This window comes from Anomaloglossus baeobatrachus, chromosome 5, assembly GCF_048569485.1.
Source record: "Anomaloglossus baeobatrachus isolate aAnoBae1 chromosome 5, aAnoBae1.hap1, whole genome shotgun sequence".
NCBI classification, from domain to species: Eukaryota; Metazoa; Chordata; class Amphibia; order Anura; family Aromobatidae; genus Anomaloglossus; species Anomaloglossus baeobatrachus.
Genome location: NC_134357.1, coordinates 135,597,192 through 135,621,941, shown reverse-complemented (window position 1 = coordinate 135,621,941; position 24,750 = coordinate 135,597,192). Strand labels below are relative to the sequence as shown.

Genomic DNA, 24,750 nt, shown 5'->3' with positions numbered 1-24,750 from the left:
GCCGGTACTGACAGCGGAGATCCGGTCCGGAAACCATGCACAGGCAGGGTACTTGGACCCTAGTTAGAAGATGGTTGCAAACCCCTTCTCTAATAAACCAGGCCGGGAGCAAGGTTCCAGACATTGTTCCAGAAGTGTTAGCCCAGATAGAGCGAAACAGCAGCCCACCGCGGCGGATACGGTATCCGCAAACACCCACTGAGATCCCAAGGGTCAGTTTTCGCGGGCACGTCTCCCAACCAAAACCAAACTGGGAGTGGACTTCCCCGTTCCATACGAGGTCGTCTAAAATAGAAAGAAAATAAAAAGTGCCGGAGGAAGGGACATTGGTACACCAGCCGGGTCTGGGAACCGTATACACCCTGAAGCGGCAGCCGGCCACTGACACCTTGGTTTACCAGCAGACTCGTGTGCATTTATTCAACCGTGAGTACACCAACATCCTCTGGTCCGGCCCAGTGCATCACCACCAACAGCCATCACCTCCCGTGTTTTGGACACTGAGCCCCGGGGAATCCACCCCTACCCACGGAGGGGTTAACATCCAGCTGCCATCCCATCACCCCCGGGTGCTCCCCAACAGCAGCGGTGGTACTCCACCTTACCACACACCGTGGGTGGCGTCAAGAATTATCCACAGACAATCCCCTGTACATATTACGCCCCTTTTTTATTTGAGTGTCTGCACGATCCCCGGGTCTGGAGACCCCTTGCGCCACTGCGGATCCGGATTCGAGCAGCTCAGCTGCTGGCACGGGGTGGCACATATATGACAATGCAGGTCTTCTAATAGCAGCATGCAGTTGTAAGTCATATGCAGGGTGGGCTCCACAGTATACAGCAACACCACGCACCAGGAAAACAACTCTAGGCAATTGAAGTGAGAAGTGATTGGTTTTTACTTTACCGCAACAGAAAGGCATCCATAAAACAGAAGAATATAAATAGAAGGCCTAAGGTCGACACCCCTATGCTGCACCACCCATAAGGGAGATTTATGTCACTTTCTCAAAAACCTTTGCCTAACCAAGTGACTGTCTGAACAGTTGCCTAATACCTAGTAATACCTCTGGAAAGCAGGAGTAATTGTGCGTGCATGAACATGCCCTACCAGTAGTGCAGCATAAGAGTTAACAACTTATCTACCTGAACATAAAGAAATCCCATAAACCCCCTAAATACCCTTAATTGCTGAAGCCTCACAGAGAAGGCAGATGGTAAAAGTGGGAAGGCAAACCACACAGGTCAGCAAAACAATCCTACAAATCTTCTAACGCAACAGTCAATGCAAACGTGTGGCGCTGTCCCTTTAAGAGTGTAAATATAACTGTCAACTGACACAGCAGAGTCGTCAAGTCTTACAGATAGGAGTTTTGGTACCAAAACATAAAGTGTAGTGTGCTGCCCCCACGCCAGTAGCAACCAGGCTGCTCGGATCTGAACCCGCTGTGTGGCTCGAGGGATCCTCCAGACCCGGGGGTCACGTGGACATGACAAATAAAAAGGGAAGACGTAGTTGTATGGCCGTGGCCGTATTCAGTTCGTGACGCCACCCACGGTGTGTGGTGAAGTGGGACACCACCACTGCTGTTGTGGGATACCCAGGGGGAGATGTAGTGGCAGCTGGATGTTAACCCCTCCGTGGGTAGGGATGGTTGCCCCGGGACACAGAGTCTCTGTGCAGGGTATGGCGATAGCAAGGGCTTGCCCGCCCAGACGTACCAGAGGATGTTTGGTTACTCACAATTAAATGAATCGCACGAGTCTTTTGGTAAACCAAGGTTCTGGTGGCCGGCCACCGCGGCCGGTTGTACTCTGGTCCCCCCACCCGGGCTGTCTAGACCCCTAGGTGGGCGTTCCCTAACCGCCTGGTCCCACCCACTGGTGTGCCTGTCTTGCCCTGAGGGGGGTGACTAGGGTTTCAGGTCGGCTGTATGTAACCCTGTGAGGGAAGGTGTTAGGCGGGGGCCTAATGTGTGACTACCTGGTTTTGCCAGGGCGTCACAGTAGCGTGCATGTAGTCCTAGGCCCAGCCTATCGTACTTGGGTAATATGCTGTCCAGCTGCCATAACCAGAGACTTGGAGATTCTCTCACAGTGAAACAGTATAGCCAGCAACTGCAGAATGATGATCTCCGGCACAGGATGCTGCTCACACCTGTCGCGGTCTCCTCGCTAAACTCCAACATGAATCTTCTCACAATTCACTTAAGTGTTTCTGCGACGGCTCCTTTTCGTTACGCCCATCTCTCACTTTCCCTTCAGCTCACATACACCGCCTCCTCAGCCCTTGAAGTCCAGTCCAGTCAAGAAGTCAATTGAGATATTGCTATAGTAACCAAATAGTCGAATGCAGATGCAAAACAGCGGCCTCTTGTGGCCGGTTAATAACAATGCATATAATCAGCGTCGGACTGGCTACCATAGAAATCTCCAGTAATGCCAGGCCTGGATTCAGGTACCTGCATTGCACTCCGGAGCTCTCACCTGAGCTCCGGAGTGCAGCCTAGACTGTACCACGAGTGCCGAGTGATTGATTCCCCCGTGATTGCAGTTCAGTTCATGTCAGCTGCAGACAGGCCGGGCTGATCTCCGGAGTTCAGGTGAGAGCACTGGAGATCATCCTGGCCTGTCTGCAGCTGACATGAACTGAACTGCAATCGCTGGGGAATCAATCACTCAGTGCTGGCTGTACAGTCTCGGCTGCACCCCGGAGCTCAGGTGAGAGCTCCGGAGTGCAATGCAGGTACCTGAATCCAGGTCTGGCATTACTGGAGATTCCTCCGGTAGCCAGTCCAACGCTGCATATAATGAACAGTAAGTAAGTGTTTTGCAGCATTTCACAGTGGGTAAAAGGTCACTATTACAGTCTCACCCTCTCACACAGTTATGGACAAAAACGTCACTGCAGCCTGCTAACACTGAAGGATGGGTTTATCTAATCCTTTTGTGTTATATAGCCTGGGTATCAAATCCCATCAGGTGGGATATAGTACACTGAACTGTGTAATCTATTCCTATGTTGTATGTGTGACGCCCCTAACCCTATCAGGGTGTCACAGGGAACTGCACTCCTTTCTCTTATGGTGCAGAACTCATCCTCCATGGTTCTGGGATCCTAACTCTGGTATTGTTCCCATCAGCACTCAAATCCTAACCCCACCTCACACCACACCCTGTCAGGCACACCAGTGGGTGGTCTAGCTGGAAAAGGGCCACCTGCCTAGGGTCAGGCAGACTGGTGGGAGGGACATAGTGAGTCGAGTAGTAGCCCTCAAAGAGTGAGGAGCTGAGGGAGTTGTAGCTCCCTGGGTGACTTTGGTTAGGTTGCAGACGGTGGTCTGGAACCGGAGGAGTCGGAGACACGGTCGCAGGGTATTGGAGAAGGGTGCCCAGACTTAGTTTTGGAGAACGGTCAGCACTGGAAAGTCCAGTACCGAGCACGGCGGGGTACAGGACCCTAGATCAGGGAGTAGCTTCACGCAACCTGGTAATTCACCTGGGGAACTTCCCCAAGAGCTCAGAGATCAAAGGCACCAACCCAACGAGGGGGATAGGGCTTTCGAGCTTATGCGGCCCACTGAAATCCCAAGTATCAGGCATCGAGACCACAGCTTCCCTATTTAAATATCGGAAGCAGGACCCTGACTGCTTCAGGCCGAGGGGTCACTCAGAAACATCTGTCTACATGTGTATGGAGGCAGGCTCCAGACCACTAAGCAATACCAGCGGGGACGGATTCCCGGACGAGCTCCGCAGAGTGGCAGCGGCACCTAGAGACTTGGTTTACTTCTGTGTCAGAGTCTGCTTAATGGTTGCACCAACATCTACACAGTCTGAGAGAATACACTGCTCTCCCCGCGTCCTGCCTGCCCACATAGCCTGCACCACGTTATCCTCGACCTATTCTCTAGAGTGCCGGGGCCTCCCCTACCCATGGAGGGACCATCATCTGGCTGCCCCGCTCCATCTCCCCCGGGTACTCCCATCGGCAACGGCGGTACTCCCCTTACCGCAAAACCACGGGTGGCGTCACAAACTCTCCCTTGTAAATATTCACCCCTTTACATTTCGAAGTGGCCGCAAGCCCCCGGGTCCGGAGACCCTCGAGCCACAGCAACCCCAGATCCGAGCAGTTCGACTGCTGCAAGGACGGCACATATGACACAGGCTGTGTATCTAATCCTGTTTCATACGACACAGGTTGTGTATCTAAAAGTATCTTGTATGATAAAGGCAATGTATTTAATCCCATCAAATATGATAGTGAGCAGCATAGCGCCAACTAGCAGAATCTGCACTGCCAGCATCCTAGGAGACAGTGTCTACATTTCAGTATCCCATTACAGTCACCAACAAAATGTCTCCATGCTGTGATCTTAAACTTCATCCTCACTTATCGTTTTGCAAACACCCAGAAGGGGAGAAGGAAACATCACACACGTGAGCAGATTACGGCCACATTTACTGCAGTCATAATGCAAGTGTAGTGCCGGCGTCTCTGTAGAGACACCGACTTACTCACTGCCCCTGCTTGGTCGCGTCCTCCCCCACACTTCCCCAGCCATCCACGTGTGCTGCTGTCTCCTTCCCCTCCCGAGCCCTGTACATGCTGCACAGTGTTCCCAGGAGTGCATCTAAGATGCATGCACACCAGCCCTCCTCTAAGGTCTGGCATGCCATTTCCACTGTGTATTTAAGGCATCCTCCCATTAGGGCAGGTGCCTGCGCAACACATTTAGTCAGTATACCAGTCTGAAACCTAGTTTTCAAGTCCCGTTAACCGTGTCCTTCTCAAATACCTGTCTTCCCATACCTGCCTATCCCTGCCGTGCTCCTGTCTGTACCAGCTTGCCTCAGTCACCCCGCCTGTACCTGAGTCTGTCACCTGTCTTGAGGGTCAGCTGCCACAGTCCCAGTCACTGCCCTGGGTGTGGTACCTGGCGTCCGCCTCGAGATGGGCGCCTAGTTAAGCCCCTCTTACTAAAGGGTAAGCCCGGGTCCCGCCTGTGGTCCAGTGGGTCCACTAATCCAACTCGCTGCGCCTACACTGGCCGCGAGCATCACAGCGAGGTAGCACTACACTAAGTGGCAATTGTCAGCAGCTGCTCCTCCTAGTGTTTTAAAATGTGAAAATATCACAACTTAAATTTTTTTTGAGATTTTATACCTTTAAAAAATTAATTAATAAAACTGTAAGAACTTCATTGTTTAAAAAGATTTTTTTGACACATTTCCTTTTAGCAACAGTTTAACCTCCTGTGCTGAATACTATGCTCTTCCCTATCCTTTCATTGCCCCCTCTACTGTTTTCTCAGTGGAACTACTATCTCCAGCCTGCGGCTGAGCCATATGTGTGGGGCTTCTGCTAACAACCGAGGTACTGAATGTAGCAGAGAAGGGAAGGTGGAGAGGCCATGTGCTCCAGCCTCTTCTCTTCTCCCAGCAGCCAGACCAAACTAACCAGTATTACCGATTATAACAAGTAATAAGTGTCCTTTTATGCCATCCCTTACATATATGCTCTACTAACACACAAGCTGTTTTCTGGAGGAGGTGGTTGAGTTCTTAGCCCAGAAAGACACTAGGCATGTTAATTTATAGATTGTGATAAGAACATTGAGAATAGGATTGTTATGTAGGAATGTTTAATGTAAGATGTAGGTCTATTAAGTAGAACGTTTATACGATAAGATCTGTCTGCCAACATGATGACTGCAGGGTCACAGATAGATGCGTGTGGGACTAGCCCACAAGGGAGAAGCTAGTCTCAAGGGAAAGGACTGTCTCCATCTTAGAATAAATTGAGAGGTTTTGATTTGTGTGTAGTTCAGATGGGCAGGTCTTTTAACACCTAAAAGGCTGCAGTTAGTGGGTGATTCGTTGACTCCAAAGTAGAATATCGAATGTGTGATAGCGAGAGTCCTCCGAGAGACTGTAGCTTCAGATTAAACAACTAAGGCCTACAAACGGGCGAGTGGCCACATTCTAAATAGAAAGCTGGTAAATGGACTGCCGCCTGGGCCCCTGACCCTTCCTGACAGAGGTAAGCAACAACTTGCAAGCAGAAGTAATCTACCCCCCTGTGTGAAACAACAACTACAAGGAAGGAGCTCTTCGCTGGAGTTAATGGTGTTCCCCCCTATCCCCACTTTCGTTCAGAGAGGATAGGTCTTCTATGTGAATAGCCTGAGGGCTTAGGCCTTGATCCCCGCCATGGTTCATTAACCTCTTCAAGATTCTCTGATGAAAGAAGTGAAGATAGACCGTTGTGTGTAAAAGTAATCGTTCAAGACGATGCTGCTGTATAGCTGAAGTTATATGAAGAGAATGTGCTTAAGATATGTGTCCACTAATCACACGTAAAGTTGAATTTGTTGAACTAAAAGAAGTGTTTGTCTCTGTGTTTGCCTTCACTACTGATGAGCGAACACTTCCATGCACTTCCAACTGTTAAAGACTATGCTGCTGTATATCTGAAGTTATTTGAAGAGAATGTGCTTAAGATATGTGCCCGCTATATCACATGTAAAGTTCAGTGTGTTGAACTGAAAGAACTGTTCAAAAAGAACTGCATGCTTCCATGTTTGTCTTCAATCCGGATGGTACATGAATGGTATGACCTGCACCGCACAAAGCCATGCACCCAACCAGGTCCACCACAACTACAAAAACAATATCCCCCTTCCTGTAGGGCTGGCCGTTGCATTCAAGAATCGTGCCTTAACCGCAACTATTGCCCTAGGCCAACCTCGCACTGGAACTGCAGATTATAATATCTTATTGAGATTCTTATACCACCAGGAAACTTTTAATCAATTTGAAATATTTTCTTACTATTTTCTGTTGGGCAAACCCTAGGTGCGTCTTACAGTCCGTCTATAATCCCGTAAATATTTTTTGTTTTGTTTTACTCCCTTGTTTTTTAGCTAGACAACTGAGATCTTGCCCCTCTCTGGATGAACTTATTACCCAAGTGTTACGTAGAAAAAGTGCCTACCACAGAACCACACTTCAGAGTGGCAAAATTAGAACAAAAATTGTATGTCTTTGGAAAGGGCAGACTCCTTGTGAAGATGAACTTTGGATGAACACTGCAGCCGCTGCCTTGTCTGCTTCCCGGGTTATTTTAAAACTAATTGTTAGTATGAGAAGCAAGATGTTTTTCTAACACTGTTTGCAACAAAGTCCTTCTATTCTCTTAGAAATCCTCCATCGATCGATGTATTTTCTTATTAACCTCTTAGTGACCAGTGGAATTGCCATACTAATGCAGCTGGGGATTCGGACCTCTGGAGAAACATTGCATGATGTCAGTGACAGTGGAAAATTACTTTGCCTTGACCATAAATTGAATCTGCATAGCTGTTTATTCGCAGCTCACGTTAGTAATAACATTTTGCAACACACAAGATTTACATCAGGAAGGAATGAGACTTTACAAGCTGCAGCGCTCTAGCAGGCGTCATTTAGCGTTTTAACTCTTCTAGCACTGGCCTGGTGTCTGAACTGATTTTGTGATGCTAATGTATGTTGTATTTATTTGTTATAATATTTTTTCCTTCCATAGTGTGTCTATAACTTTGTATATCTATTATTATTACAAGTGCATTTCAACAATTTAGAATATCTTCAAAAATTTTATTTATTTCAGTAATTCAATACAAAAAGGGAAATGCATATATTATATAGAGACATTACACACAGAGTGATCAATTGCAAGTGTTTATTTCTATTAATGTTCATGATTATAGCTTACACCCAATGAAAACCCAAAAGTCATTATCTGAGAAAATCAGAATATTATATAGACCAACTGAAAAAATGATTTCAAACTCAGAAATATTGGCGCCTACTGAGAAATCTGTGTAGTGTGGAGGCGATCAGCCTGTGGCACTGCTGAGGTGTTATGGAAGCCCAGGTTGCTTTGATAGCAGCCTTCAGCTCATCTGTTGGGTCTGGTGTCTTTGATCTTCCACTTGACAATACCCCATAGATTCTCTATGGGGTTTAAGTCAGGTGAGTTTGCTGGCCAATCAAGCACAGTGATACTGTGGTTATTAAACCAGTTATTGGTACTTTTGGCAGTATGGACGGGTGCCAAGTCCGCTGGAAAATGAAATTTCCATCTCTAAAAAGCTTGACGGCAGAGGGAAGCATGAAGTGCTCTAAAATTTCCTAGTAGACGGCTGCTCTGACTTTGGTCTTGATAAAACACAGTGGACCTACACCAGCTGAAAACATGTCTCCGCAAACCATCACTAATTGTGGAAACTTCACACTACACCTCAACCAGCTTGGTTTGTGGCCTCTCCACTCTTCCTCCAGACTCTGGGACCTTGATTTCCAAATGAAATACAAAATTTACTTTCATCTGAAAACAACACCTTGGACCACTGAGCAACAGTACAGTTCTTTTTCTCCTTGTCCCAGGTAAGACACTTCTGGCATTGTCTATTGGTCATGAGTGACTTGATACAAGGAATATCACACTTGTAGCACATGTCCTGGATACATCTGTGTGTGGTAGCTCTTGAAGCACTGACTCCAGCAGCAGTCCACTCCTTGTGACTCTCCCCCAATCTTTTTAAATGGTCTTTTCTTAATTATCCTATCAAGGCTGCAGTTATCCCGGTTGCTTCTGCACCTTTTTCTACTACACTTTTTCTTTCCATTCAACTTTCCATTAATATGCTTGGATACAGCACTGTGTGAACAGCCAGCTTCTTTAGCAATGACCTTTTGTGGCTTACCCTCCTTGGGGAGTGGGTCAATGACTGCCTTCTGGACATCTGTCAAGTCAGGAGTTTTCCCCACAATTGTGTAGCCTCCTGAAGTAGACTAAGGGACCATTTTAAATGCTTAGGAAGCCTTTACAGGTGTTTTTTGGTAATTATTCTAATTTTCTAGGATGACTTTTGGATTTCCATTAGCTGTAAGCCATAATCATGAACATTAACAGAAATAAACACTTTGTAATGACTCTATATAATATATGCATTTCCCTTTTTGTATTGAATTACTGAAATAAACTAACTTCTTGAGGCTATTCTAATTTATTGAGATGCACTTGTATGTGTTTTTACATAGCGCTAAGGTTTTCTACAGCCTAATATGCACACAGTCCATGAAGGCCAATTTCTAAGAAACCAATTCAGTTTCGATCAGCCTGGTCTGGTATCCAGTCTGGTCCCCCGTGGCAGCTAGTCTTCTGCTCCCACCATCTTGGTCACCTCTTGCGTTTACTAAGATGCAATGCCATAATGTGGGGGACCTAAAAAGCAAACAAGGCATCCATGGAGCACCGGACTTGGCAGTGCAAATAGAATTACTCTTCTTTACAAATCAGTCAAGGATGTTTATAAGTGGAAAGTAAAGGAGGAAAGCCGCATGGGGAAGCTAGGGTCAAAAAATCTTGTATGCCTTGTACAGAGGTATAGCTATAAAAGTTGCCATGACTAGTTCCATATGCCAGTGGATCCACATTAACCGTCCGTGTAGGAGAACACAGTGTTTTTCATGTAGTGCAGAGGTGTTTTGACCTACTATCTTGTATGTAATGCATATTGGATTCTCAGAGTTAATATGGCCGAATAACTTCTCGTATTCTTTCAGGGAAGTAGTACCAAAGAATATTTTCTCCGAGGAACTCTCAATAGTCTGGAGCGCTACTTTTACCTAATAGCTTTCAACTTCTACCTTCATGAGCAGGTAAGCCAGATATACTGTAAGGTACATTTTACATAACTGCATGTTCACCCCTTACCCCAACCTTACTTGGAATCCCATAATTTTGTTGTTTTTCCTGTCTACTTCGTCTAGTTCATGATACCATAAATTAATTGTCTCATGGAGAAACAGTATATCACAAAAGTGAGAACACCCATCACATTTTTGTAATTTTTTTTTTATATCTTTTTATGGGACAACACTGATGATATGACACTTTGATACAATGTAAAGTAGTCAGTGTACATCTTGTAGAACAGTGTAAATTTGTTGTGTCTTCTACACAACTCAACACAAAGAAATTAATATCATAAACTGCAGACAACAAAAGTGAGTACACTCCTAAGTGAAAAAGGCTGATTTGTCCCCAAAGTATCAATATTTTGTATGGTCATTATTTTCAACCACTGTCTTAACTTTCTTGGGTATTAAGCTCACTGGAGCTTTACAGGAGTCACTGGAATCAACTTCCACTTCTCCATGGCAGCATCACATGGAACTGGTAGATGTTTGAGACCTTTTGGTCTTCCAATTTCCATTTGAGGATGCCACACAGATGTCCAATAGAGACATGCTTGGCCAGTTCAGCACCTTTACCCTGAGTTTCTTTAGGAAGGCAGTGGTTGTTTTGGAGTTGTGTTTGGGGCCAGTTACCATGTTGAAACACTGCCCTATGGCTCAGTTTCTGAAGGGAAGGGGATCATGCTCTGCTTTGAGTATGTCACAGTATATGTTGGCAATGAACTGTAGCTCTCCATAGCCAGCAACACTCATGCATCCTCAAACCATGACACTCCTACCACCATGCCTGGCTCTAGGCATGGGGGTAGAAGTCTTTGTACTTCTCACCTGGTTAATGCCACATACTCTTGACACTATTTGAACCAAATAAGTGTATCTTTTTCTCATCAGACCACAGGGCATGGTTCTAGTAATCCATGTCCTTAGTCTGCTTGTCATCAGCAAAGTGTTTGCAGGTTTTCTTGTGCATCATCTTTAAAGAGGTTTCTTTCAGGAACAACAGCCATGCAGGCCAGTTTAATGATGTGTGTAATTTATGGTCTAAGCACTGACAGGCCGACCCCCACCCATCCCTTTTAAGATGATTTGTAGGAAAGCTGACAGCACTCATACATCTATTTTGAAAAGACAACTTCTGGATATGACTCTGAGCACATGAACTCAACTTTTTTGGTCAACCATGGTGAGGCCTGTTCTGAGTGGAACCTGACTTGTTAAACCTCTGTATAGTCTTGGCCACTGTTCTGCAGCTCAGTTTTAGGGTGTTGGCAATCTTACATAACCTAGGCCAACTTTATAAAAAAAAAAGAAGAAAGGGGCATATCCAGGACTAAAATCCAAACTTTTTTTTTTTACTTAATCATATAAAAATTTGGCATTCGGATCTGACGCGTTTCAAGCGTATTACACGCTCTTAATCATAGATGATTTAGATCTCTGCCTGTGGCATATAGATTTTTATGTGATTTTAAATCAGAGGTTGGATTTTAGTCCTGCATATGCCCCTTTCTTCCTTCCTTCCTTGTTTTTTCATATATACCTGTGAGACAGACAGGTGGGGCATTGGATAGAGGTGATCAGAATTGGATTTGCTGCACTGCAAGTCACGGTATGCTGTTTTTTCACAGTTTTTCACATAGGCCAACTTTATGTGGAGCAACAATTCTTTTTTTCAGATCCTCAGAGGATTCTTTTTGCATGAGCGGCCATGTTGAACTTCCAGTGACCAGTATGAGAGCGTGTGTGAGCGATAACACCAAAGTTAGCAAACTCACTCCCCATTCACATCTGAGACCTTGTAACACTAATGAGTCACATTACACCTGTGAGGGAAAATGGCTAATTGGGCACAATTTCATTTACAGGTGTACTCACTTTTTTGCCAGCAGTTTAGACATTCATGGCTGTGTGTTGAGTTATTTAGAGGGCCCACCAAATTTACACTGTTATACAAGCCATATACTGACTACTTTACATTTTATCAAAGTGTCATATCTTCAGTGTTGTCCCATGAAAAGATACAATAAAATATTTTTACAAAAATGTGAGGGGTGTATTCACTTTTGTGATATACTGTAAATATTCACACCTCTTGTTAGATATTACAGGTTTTGATACAGGGCTATTTATAGGAAAAACTGAATGGTTCCAAACAGGGTCGGACTGGAGAGTCTTGGGCCCACAAGAGGAATTGACTCCAGGGGCCCACCCTACAGCGATATGCAAATACCTGTTAGCCATTATCCCCGTTATAGTGGAGTGTCGACGGTGAAACACAAGCAGCTCCTCCACATCTCCTGTGCACACAATAACTTATGTACAATTACAGTAATTTGCAGTAAGGGGGATCTTTGGTGACAAGTTATCACCGATCCACAGGTTAGGTAGGTGATCACTTATTGAATGAATGGATCAGGGGACGAGTCGGACATCAGTTCCACTTTCAAGGGGATAAGAGTTGCACAATTGGTGCAGGTCCCAGCAATCGGTCCCCACAGATGAATAAGTTATCACTTATCTTTAGGCCAAGTTCACACGTTCAGCATTTGGTCAGTATCTTACATCAGTATTTCTAAGCCAAAACTAGGAGTGGGTTAAAAATGCAGAGGGGTTTCTATTATACTTTTCCTCTGATTTTACCAATCCTGGTTTTGGCTACAAATACTGAGGGAAAATACTGACCAAATACTCAACATAGGCACATGGCCTTAGAATAGGCGATTACTTAGCATATTTGCTACAGTGTAATAGTCACAGCACAATCCACTATACCAAGACCAATAATACCACATACATAGGAGAAATACCACCACACTGTGACCAATAACATATTGCCACCACATAGTAACTGGATACAACCACATACAAGAGAGAAATACCACCACACCATAATCAGAGCACATAATGACTGAATATTACCACATTCAAAGGAGAAATACCTGAAGTCTTTCACCAGACCACATAAATGACCAAATAATACCACATGCAACAGAGAAATACTGCCACACTGTGACCAGACCACATATTACCACCACACCATGCCAGAATAATACTACAATAATGATCATGAATAAAAACCACAATACTAATAACACTAATGTTACCATCAGTGCCATTCTACACAGAAGCTCTGTATATAGTGTCAGTGTACAGGTAATACAGTGATCACCAGTGACATTAATTAGTGACATTATACACAGGAGCTATGTATACAGTGTATAATGTGTGTACATGTAATACACGGACTTACCAATGATGTCTCTAGCTGAGGTTATACATCTTCACTTTTCCTCTTCATCTGGTGCTGACCGCCATCACTTCTTCCTGCCATGACACGACTCTGCAGAAAATAACACACAATCACCTATAGTTGATCACTCCCAGAGCACATTCCACACTTTTCCCCCAATTTCTACACCACGTCAGACTTTTGTTCCCCCCATGGAAGACAGTATCTGCAAAATTAAATTATATTACAGCATTAATAATGTCCCCTAATATGCCCCTACAGTAATTATCTCCACTATTTGTGACCATAAACCAATAATGTATGTCCCTCGCTCTGGCCCCATATAGTAATAATGTCCCCATCCTGGCTTCCTTTATTTAATAATGTCCTCATCCTGGCCGCCTTTATTTGATAAAGTCTACCATTCTGGGCCCCTATGTTCCCTCAAATGATAGTTCATTCCCAAGGTGGGGAGACAGAAGCTGGTAGTGATTTGGATGTGGGGCTCCCGTTATGTCACAATGTAATGTGAGCCACGAATCGTGATTACTAACAGCGCTGAAATGGTGCCAGCACCAGAGATGAATACAGGGTCTTTTATTTTAGCTGAGGGAAACAAGGGGAATAAGAAGGGGTTGTTAATTGCTTCCTGCACAAAATATCCACCCTCCAAAATAGCCCCACAAAGTGCCCCTTTCCATAATGTCCCCCCAAAACTTGCCCTTTCTATAATATCTCCTCCATACTACGTCTCTTTATAAAGTCCCACCGCTCCTCATTATACTAATTATACCAGGCCGCCTTTCACAATCTCCTTCCTAATTGCCCCATCCTGTCCCGCATTGCCCCATCCTATCCCGCATTGCCCCATCCTGTTCCGCATTGCCCCATCCTGTGCCCCATTGCCCCATCCTGTCCCCCATTGTCCCATCCTGTCCCCCATTGTCCCATCCTGTCCCCCATTGTCCCATCCTGTCCCCCATTCCCTATCCTGTCCCACATTGCCCTATCTTGTTCCCCACTGCCACTGATAATCTCACTTGTAAAGTGACACCGCTCCTCCCCCACCACGGACCCTGCATCTAAAATGATTCTCCATGTCATGTTCGGCTCTTCAGGAGTGCTCACCTTGTGTCTGTGCGTTTTCTTCTTCCATGCGGCGGCAGTGATGATGGATGTCGGTGCAGGGCTGACGAGCTCCTCTGCCTCAGTCCTGGCGCCGGAATGTTCAAATGTATGCGTGCCTGAAAAACTTGTGTAAATTTGAATATGAGAGGCGAAGTCTGCAGGTCCTGCGTGCACCTCATTGTACAGGCCTGAGGACTCCCGCAGTGCAAGGACCTTTGGTGATTCACATGACGGTGATGTCACCACAGATCATTCTGCAACAGCGGAAACTGCAGAGATCGCATAGAATTTGTACGATCACTGCAGTTTATGATGGAAAGGCTGGGGGCCCCTCAGAGCATGGGGGCCCTGTCTGCCTACTCTAACGCTGGCAAATACCCCTGCCCAGCCCGCAGAAACAAGCCTGTGGTACCCCGCACAATATAAAGCATGGGGGCCCACTGGGGCCCACCGGAGGATTCCCTGGTACTCCGGTGGGCCAATCCGACACTGGTTCCAAATACCCCTCACTTAAGCAGGATCTAATAGCAGAGAACCAGAGTATGGGCTCTTGTCCACTTGCGATTTCCATGTGCGAGTGCGATTCGATAAAAAAATCGGATCGCACTTGCACCAGTGTTAAGCTATGAGGCCGTGTCCTCTTGCTAAATTTTTTATGGCACGACTCGTGCTCTTGGTGAAATCGCAGCATGCTGCGATTTGCACCGAGTCTTAGCTCTTGCACCCCCCTGCAAGCCTATGGGAGCGAGAAAAAAAAATCAGAATACGGGTGGCATAATCATGTCATACAGATGGCATATGCATGTCACACGGATCCTTGACACTTGCATACTGCGTCGGACTGGCTACCGGAGGAATCTCCAGTAATACCAGTCCTGGCCGCGGTTACATGCACTGAACTCCGGAGTGCAGCCTGGACTGAACAGCGAGCGCCGAGTGATTGATTCCCCGGCGATTGCTGTTCAGTTCATGACAGCTGCAAACAGACCGGGCTGAACTTTGGAGCTCAGGTGACAGCTCCGGAGTTCAGTGCAGGTAACCGCGTCCAGGACTGGTATTACTGGAGATTCCTCCGGTAGCCAGTCTGACGCTGCTTGCATAACACTCACATACCACTCGCATGACGCTCGTATGTCATACGGATGCTATGTGAGAAAAAAAAACACCATACGCAGGACACTCGACTCACATTTGTAGCCGAGTATCGCTGTGATTTTTTTTTAACGCAAGTGGACAAGAGCCCTTAGTCGAAATTCTCCTGTTTGCCTGATTTAATTTTGGGAGTAAACTAAGCTTAACTTTAGCTCTTTTTTTAATGTCCTGTACATGTTAATGAAAATTAACCTCCTAAAAAGATAGTTGGTCATAGAATTGAAATACATTTTTTTTTATTTTTTTTATTGTTTTTTAACCTTATTTTTCATAGAAACAGTTTTGGTATTTGAACAATGGTTACTAGAGAATTTTGTAAAAATTATATATTTCACTTGACTGAACAACCCAAGTTTTTTAACTTCCTATTCATGTCTTCCTTTCAGTATCCCTTGGCTTTTGCACTGAGTTTTAGTCGATGGATGTGTATGCATCCTTGGATTTACCGGCTCCAAGCAACCATGAATTTGTCTGAACTTACTGTACCTGCAGAGCTAATAACCAAAGGAACACGGGTATTGGTAAGTACTGATGTGGATGAGGTTCAATGATATTTCAATTAGTATATCATTATCTGATTGCCAGATATTCAGTTTTTCTTGAACCAGTGATGGACAGGCTACAATTCTGTTGAATGTATTTAGACTTCATAGTATTAATACTTTTTCAACTAGGGAATCTAGTGTTTGACTCTCCGTCTTACATAACACATTAATAGTGCAGATCACTTTCACTTCTATAAGAGCTGAGCTGCAGTGTAGCGTAATGTAAGGTGAGGCGTCAAACACTGGATTCCCTATACCTGTGAGCGACCACACACAGTGTATGGATCTGTGCTTTTCCTGCTCTGCACACAATCTCCTACCATAGCAGAAGCTGCAAACTTCTAATCAATGGGACTGCCGAGTCTTGGATCCCCATCGATCTGATCTCATGTTGATGACCTATCCTAAAAGAGGTCCTCAATACGACCGTGTTGGACAACCTGCTTTAACTTTTAGGTTTGCTTCTCGGTGGACAGAACCTATCTAGTTTTCTAGTATTTCTCTTGACTGCTATACATTTGGATACATTTAAGACAGCTTTCACATGTCCAACATCCCTGTCAGAGTGTGAACACAATGTCTGGCCTCCTTATCCAAAATAAAAATAACTCATATATGAATGAGGCTGTTGAATTCAGATCAGGAGACCCGTGGCTGTCCAGACAACGAGTTCCATACTTGGACTGTGAAATTGTCGGATGTGTGAAACCGAATTTGTACCATTATTTTCATGTTGCAAACATTTTCTGTTTCAGGTATTGGATGAACGATTTTCACCTGACGTTCTCAGTACTGTGAAGGAAATGAATGTAGCTAACTTTCGAAGGGTGCCCAAAATGTCGATTTATGGCACCGCTCAACCAAACTCAAAGGTGCAGTAGGTTCTTTGTGCATGTAATTATTTATGTGCATATGTATGTGAATAGAATGAAATTCCATTATACACCGTGTGTAGAATTATTAGGCAAGTTGTATTTTAGAGCATTTTTTTTTATTATTGATCAACAACTATGTTCTCAATCAACCCAAAAGACTCATAAATATCAAAGCTTAATATTTTTGGAAGTTGGGGTGGTTTTTTTTTAGATTTGGCTATCTTAGGAGGATATCTGTTTGTGCAGGTAACTATTACTGTGCAGAATTATTAGGCAACTTAATAAAAAAACAAATATATTTCCATCTCACTTGTTTGTTTCACTAGGTAAACCAATATAGCCGCACAAAATTTTGAAATAAACATTTCTGACATGCAAAAACAAAACCCAAAAAAATTAGTGACCAATATAGCCACCTTTCTTTATGATGACACTCAACAGCCCACCATCCATAGATTCTGTCAGTTGCTTGATCTGTTTACGATCAACATTGCATGCAGCAGCAACCACAGCCTCCCAGACACTGTTCCAAGAGGTGTACTGTTTTCCCTCCCTTTAGATCTCACATTTTATGAGGGACCACAGGTTCTCTATGGGGTTCAGATCAGGTGAACAAGGGGGCCATGTCATTATTTTTTCATCTTTTAGACCTTTACTGGCTAGCCACGCTGTGGAGCAGTTGGATGCATGTGATGAAATATTGTCCTGCATGATAATCATGTTTTTCCTGAACGATACCGACTTCTTCCTGTACCGCTGCTTTAAGAAGTTGTCTTCCAGAAACTGGCAATAGGTCTGGGAGTTGAGCTTCACTCCATCCTCAACCCGAAAAGGTCCCACAAGTTCATCTTTGATAATACCAGGCCATACCAGTACCCCACCTCCACCTTTCTGGCGTCTGAGTCGGAGTGGAGCTCTCCTCCCTTTACTGATCCAGCCTCTAGCCCATCCATCTGGCCCATCAAGATCACTCTCATTTCATCGGTTCATAAAATCTTCGAAAAATCAATCTTAAGATATTTCTTAGCCCAGTATTGACGATTTATCTTATGTTTCTTGTTCAAAGGTGGTCATTTTTCAGCCTTCCTTACCTTGGCCATGTCCCTGAGTATGGCACACCTTGTGCTTTTTGATACTCCAGTAACGTTGCAGCTCTGAAATATGGCCAAACTGGTGTCAAATGGCATCTTGGCAGCTTCACGCTTGATTTTCCTCAATTCATGAGTAGTTATTTTGCGCCTTTTTTGCCCAACATGCTTCTTGCGACCCTGTTGGCTATTTGCCATGAAACGCTTGATTTGAAGCGTAATCACCAAACAAAGTTTGGCAATTTCAAGACTGCTGCATTCCTCTGCAAGACATCTCACAATTTTGGACTTTTCAGAGCCTGTCAAATCTCTCTTCTACCCCATTTTGCCAAAGGAAAGGAAGTTGCCTAATAATTAAGCACACCTGATATAGAGTGTTGATGTCATTACACCACACCCCTCCTCATTACAGAGATGCACATCACATGATTTACTTAATTGATAGTTGGCTTTCAAGCCTATACAGCTTGGAGTAGGACAACATGTATAAAAAGTGTCGTGCTCAAAATACTCATTTTCCTAATAATTTTGCACACAGTGTATAGCACATGAACTTTTTGATTTGTACAAATTTATATGGAAACAAAAAGATTTTTCCTATGTAGACATCTCATAGTCCATAAGCTGTTGTCATTATGGGTGATGAATTTAATAAATTACATACAATTTTTGGCACTTGACCACACAATGCTTCCCTTGTGAGGATAAAGACTTGGACACTAGAGTTCAGAGAGATATATTTATATATCCGTTTTAGAAACTCCTATAAATATACAGTATGTTTCAGTTTGGATAATTTTAGTTTTGTTTCATACCTTTTGGGGTTGGTACTGGCTCTCAATAATGAGACCACTTGAGTCTTATTAGCAATGCATCATATGAGATCTCTTCCAAAGAAAAGGAAACTATCTCACTAGGGTTAATTATTGGCTGTAACTTCCAATTAGTCAATATCCCATCCTTGTAACGTGATGAGGTATATTAGTCAGTTAGATGTCCGGTTTGGCTAATATCCCTAGTGATTTGGCAAGAGTTGAACATTGACTTTTTTGGTAGCTACTTCCTAGAATTGTCACTAGTGAGATAGTTTTCTTTCCTCTCTTTGTTATAATTTCTCCTCTTTCTCAACTTTTAAAAGACAACTTCACATTGTATGTATGCAGGCCACAGGCTGTGTTCTGAACTACCTGACAGACCCAAAGAGGAAATACTCCAATATTCTATGGGTGAACCTCAGAGAAGATATTATAATAGAAGGCAATGAACAAATCTACACGTCACGGGAGCAGGACAACTTGGAACAACATATTTCTGTACCTGTCAATACACCAGAACAGTTGGAGGTGATCACTTTACAGTACAGTACACATCATTTGTGCTACCACTTCTCATTGCAAATATAAACTTTTTTTTCTAATTATCTGCTATATTTATGGAAATATACTTTTAAAAAACTTTTAGCATGTTAAGTTTTAGATGGAAAGATCAGTTGTACTGATAAATTATACTGATGTGTCTTTCCTTAAAGGGAACCTGTCAGGTCCCATATGCGTTCTGACCTACAAGCAGGGTGATGTGTGGCCTAGTAACCCCTTCCTACCCATCCCCGTGTTGTAATATTGTGTAATATGAATGTATAAAAAACGTTTTATTACTTACATGTTCCCTATGTAAATGATCAGAGGCTGTAGTCCCCTGGGCGTCGCATTGCCCGGTGGGCATTTGCATGCTCTCCGTGGTATCACACCCCTATGGGCATGTTACCATGGATTTACATGAGCGACGTCACCTTACAGCTCCTGGAGATCCCGCGTGTGCTCGCTTGCCATTCCCGCAGCCTTGTTATCCGGTTGCTTGCTTGTCAGCTTCAGAAGCGCTCTGCACATGCTCAGAAGACTCCTGCGGTTCCGACCATGCACAGAGCACGTCTGAAGCCGTCAAGTAAACACCCGGATAACAAGGCTGCGGGAATGGCAAGCGGGAATGGCAAGCGCGCATGTGCGGGATCTACAGGAGCTGTAAGGTGACGTCGCTTATGTAAATCCATGGTAACACGCCCACAGGGGCACGATATGTGACGCCCTGGACTAGGCAGGTAGTCACATACATACCAACACACACACCCCCACCCTAGGCAGTTACAACAGTCAATCAAAAATCCTTGTTGCCTCCCTCCAGAGCCTGGTGTCCACACCAGGTGGGGCGGAGCCAGGCGGTTGTCCCCACCCACTGAGGAGTTCACAGGCCTGGAGGCGGGAAAAGAGTTCAGTTTAGTCTTGGAGGTGAAAGTGAGAGGAGTGAACACTTGAGGTGTCTGGGTTGGAGCCCAGACACTGACAGCAAGGTTGGCAGACAGTGGTGGCCGTCTGCAGGAGTTGGTGTAACTCCACAGAGCCATAAAGACCAGGGTCGGGAGTCAGCCCGCCGGTACCGGACCGGGGAACGAAGTGAAGCTAAGCACACAGGCAGGGCCATCGGACCCCGACCAGGCTTGGAGCCGCCGTCAATAGTCAAATCCGAATGTGACAGGAACCCCAGGGGTTCCCCAACTACTAAGTCCCGATTGAAGGCAACCGTCCACCCAGAGAGGATATACAGCCACCGCCACAGGCTAGAGATCCAAGGGCCAGCGCCTGCGGGCAAAACGGGCTCCTATGGCACCTATACGCCAGGGAGCGGACTACCGGTGGGCAACCACAGGAGTCAAGAACATTCTCAAAGGTGCAGGGAAAGACAGCCACCATCAGCCATCCGGGGAGAGCACAACAACAAGACTGCAGCTGGCTGCGGGACCCGTCCATCCGGCCATTTTGGTTTGCCTACGACTCTGTCAGTGATTGTCTGAGTGAGTACATCAGTGCCGTCCGGCACCGCGCCGCGCAGTCCCTGCACCCCAGCCATCCAGCCTCCCCGTATCACCATCGGGCCCCGGGATCACCAACCCCTGCCCACGGAGGGGACAACATCTCAGCTGCACCCTACCATCTCTCCCGGGATCCCCATTTCCAGCAGCGGTGGTGCCATTATCACCACAACCCGTGAGTGGCGTCACGCACAATCTCCCTAAACATACCATCCCCATTTCACTCCCGGGTGAGGAGCGCTGCTCGAGTCCCCGGGTCTGGTCCACTGCTCGAGCCACCGAGCAGCAGCAGCAGAAGCCAAGGACCCGAGCGTGGCGAGCGCGTCCCCTCCGCCCATGACAGATACCACGGAAAGCATGCAAACGTCCACCACAGGGGTGTACTAACACGCTAATGGAGCTGACTGGCAAAAGGAACTAACGCCCACGGGACTATTCGCCTTGCTTTTTAGAATACGATAAAAGATCTTTAGAAATACTTTTTCTAAAGATCTCTTTATCTATGCTAGTGTATACAGGGACGGTTACACAGGGAGTAGCAATATGCACCCAGAACTGTTTGTGGTTCTGGGTGCATATTGGACCTGACAGGTTCCCTTTAAAATCATAGGCTTTAGAAATATTAGAAAATATGTCTATTCTCCAATGATCGATTCGACTATCTCTACATATTCCCAATCTGTCGCTCTCCTTTTTATTCCAGAAAAAAATGCTTCCAAGTGTCCCTAGTAACCATCTAAAGGACTAAGGCGTTCTTGAACTTCTGGGTTTTGGAATCCTGGTATTGAGAGCTTTGAATTACGTTCTCTTACATACTTTACTGAGCAGTTACTGCATTGTCACCACGGTTACTAATGTTACCATGGGTGATGCTCCCATTCAGTAATCACACAGTAAAGATGCAGCTTGCTGTCATGCTGGGTGTGGGGAGAGACATCCAGCAAGTGGACTCCTGGGAATAAGGGAGGCTGAAACACAACGAGGGGGGGTGACCAGGAGCTTCTGCGCTGTCCCTGACACTGAGGGGCTTTGCGCTTGCCCTCAAACCACAGGTACCTATAAGGGTTAGGAGGTGTGGCCCGCAAACGTGCCCCTGTCTCCTAGCCAGACCCTAGGACTAACTCACACCACCCACCAGTCCACGGAGGGACAAACAAACACAAAAATAAACAGCAAAAGGGGAAAAAGGAAAAACAACAACTTATCTTGAGAGGGAATCTTCAGAATAAACAACAACAGTAGTCTGAAGCCACATGCACTCCTGAGCAAGCAACTTCTCCAAGTGAAGAGTATAACCTGCACTGGAGGAGTGAGAGCCCCCACGTAATAAAGGCCCTTAATTACCAGCTGGAGGAAAGGCTCCTCCAACCTGGCAAGGAAACAGAAAAAAACCCTAAATCAAGCCCTTAAAGGGACAGCGCCCATTAACGTCTGGACGATTGCCGGGCCCTTCTGCACCTGGTCCTAGCAGCCGCACCTGAAGGTCCAGATACATCCGTGACACTTGCTTGGTCCAAAGTGCCAAATCTCAGACTTTCACTGTAAGAGAGGCTGTTAAAAGACTTTTGCTAGAAATTTGGCTCCTTTAGAGGCGCCATTAGGGACACTTGTCAGCAATTTTTTAATAGCTGTTAATTTCAGAAATCTCCAATCTGCGGCAGCTAATTGTTTTCTTAATTAAAAGGGAAGTCATAGATTAGGGATCGGTTCTCTTTAAAAGCAGACCAGTAACCATGTCAAAGGTGTCCAGTTCTTGCTTGGTTGCTCCCATGAGTATTCTAATTGTTTTGGGGTTTTTTGTCTTCTGTTAAAGCCACCATACTGCTCCAGAGATATGGGCACTTCTTAGTTAGTGGTAAGTTTTCTGGTCTTTACCAAAAGGGTGTTCCTCGCAGGATTCTCTTGTGATGTGCCTTTAGGCTGCTCTGCATCATTATCCTGTGAGCATCGCCTGCCTGATACAGACCATAAATCAGCGCTGAATAAAAATTGGATCATACCAACCACATGGCGCATTTAAATGAGAGGTATTTTGACCTGATGATAGGTCCTTTTTAAATATAATGTAAAAGCTGAGAGATGACCTCTGTCGGGGCTCCAGCATTGGCTTTCACATGACATCTGAATCTTCAGAGAATCCGCTAAAAAAAATTTCTGTTAACTTTACAGAAGTTGAAAACTCAAAGTATTTACATTTATGTATGCTAAATTAGTCTAATCCTGTTTATACATTTGGATGTTTTGTATTTATTGTGTCATATACTGTATCATATGGTATTAAATATACAGAACCATATATTTGTATCATATCAGTAACACTAATTTTACTTTCTAAAGTTACTCATAAGCTTTTAATTTTCTTATTAGAAATTAGAAGCCACGATAGCCAGTCATATCCTGGCTTCCCAAAAGTGTCTGGAGGTGTACCTTGAACAGGAGAAGCAAATGAAGATGTTCAAAACATGTCAGACCATGCAGGAAATCTTTAACCAGCAAAGGACCACGTATCCCGGACTGGTGTACAAAAGAATCCCAATTCCCGATTTCTGTGCTCCCAAGGAACAGGTAACAAGGAGGGATTTATTATATTGCAATTGGTGTAGACATAAGAAGAGACTCGTGGTCCTGATGCTGCAGCACAACAACAGAGTTTCTGATAAGTGATGAGCGAGCACTACTATGCTCTGGTGCTCTGTGTCGTAACAAGCAGTTGGATGCTCGAATAACTTGACTTGAATCAGGAAAGTCGGGAAGTCAATAGGGGACGTGAACATTTTTCAGGAAGATTTCCCAGAAAAATGCTTGAATCCCCTATTGTCTTCCATTATACTCAGTTATTCGAGTCACGCCATCCGAGCATCCAACTTCTCGTTACGAGTACCAAGCACCAGAGCAGGATAGTGCTCACTCGTCACTATTTCTGATCTTCGATACAGCAATTTTCTGGCTCCAAACTAAAAGTTGAGGTTTTCACAGTGAAACTCTAAGATATCTGCTAAAAAATGGTTGCCTTTTAGTAACACCTCTCAGGGTTTACAGATATATGTCTGTTTCACATTTGCCATCGATGCAACAAACTTCTTTTTCTTTTGTGAATGTCTTGGCCTTTTGAGTTTGTCTGTTGCAGCAGAACATTCGTATTTCATTGTTTTGAATCATGTTATTATAAGGCTATGTGCGCAAGCTGCAGATTTTGTGCAGAATTTTTTTGCATCGAATCTGCACCTTCTGCCAGGAAAACACACAAAAATACATGCTTTACTTATGCAGTTTTGTGACATGCGATTTTCTAGTGAAGTCAGTGGCTGGAAGGGCTAAAAACACTGAAAAATCACACCAACTATTGACATGCTGCAGCTTATTTTCTGCATCAAATCTGCAAGGAAAAAATAAGCATAACACTTCAGAATTCTCATTCATGTTGCTGGCATAAAGATAGACAGGCAAATTTGGGACACAATCTGCACCAAAAAATGTACCAAGCACACACAACATAAGAGTGAACCTCCTAGATGGAGAATTGAATACATTTGTTACCCAATATAAGGGTTTACACTTTGAGTTTAATGCCTGTTTTTCTCACGTTTTTTTACTTGAATTTCTCACCCATTCATTTAAAAAGCGCTGTAAAAATTCTAAAAGAATTGACAGGTTGCATCTAGACAAAAACAAACTGGTAGCAGGACTCAAAATACTCACAGAGAATACTCATCATGTGCATGAGATACTAGAAATATCATTGATTTGCTGGTACTGTAAAGGGGGCTTTACACGCTACGATATCAGTGCCGATATCACTAGCGTGTGTACCCTCCCCCATCGTTTGTGCGACACGGGCATACCGCTGCCCGTCGCGCACAAAATCGCGTACCCCCGTCACACGGACTTACCTGCTCTGTGACGTCGCTCAGGCCTATGATCCGCCTCCTTTCTAAGGGGGCGGGTCGTGCGGCGTCACAGCGACGTCACACAGCAGGCGTCCAATAGAAGCGGAGGGGCGGAGATGAGCGGGACGTAAACATCCCGCCCACCTCCTTCTATCTGCATTGCTGGTGGAGGCAGGTAAGGAGATGTTCCTCACTCCTGCGGTGTAACACACAGCGATGTGTGCTGCCGCAGG

The 24,750-nt window shown here is 44.9% G+C and overlaps 1 protein-coding gene across 2 annotated transcripts in view; it reads left to right on the top strand.

Moving 5' to 3' along the window:
- PALD1 (phosphatase domain containing paladin 1) overlaps positions 1–24,750 on the top strand; it is a 359,914-nt gene that overhangs the window by 185,338 nt on the left and 149,826 nt on the right. For both annotated transcript variants that reach the window (XM_075348925.1, XM_075348924.1), the window contains exons 11-15: positions 9,616–9,711; positions 15,646–15,780; positions 16,560–16,676; positions 18,931–19,110; positions 22,998–23,195. In XM_075348925.1, coding sequence (XP_075205040.1) covers positions 9,616–9,711; positions 15,646–15,780; positions 16,560–16,676; positions 18,931–19,110; positions 22,998–23,195 — 726 coding nt within the window. The remainder of the gene's footprint in view (positions 1–9,615; positions 9,712–15,645; positions 15,781–16,559; positions 16,677–18,930; positions 19,111–22,997; positions 23,196–24,750) is intronic.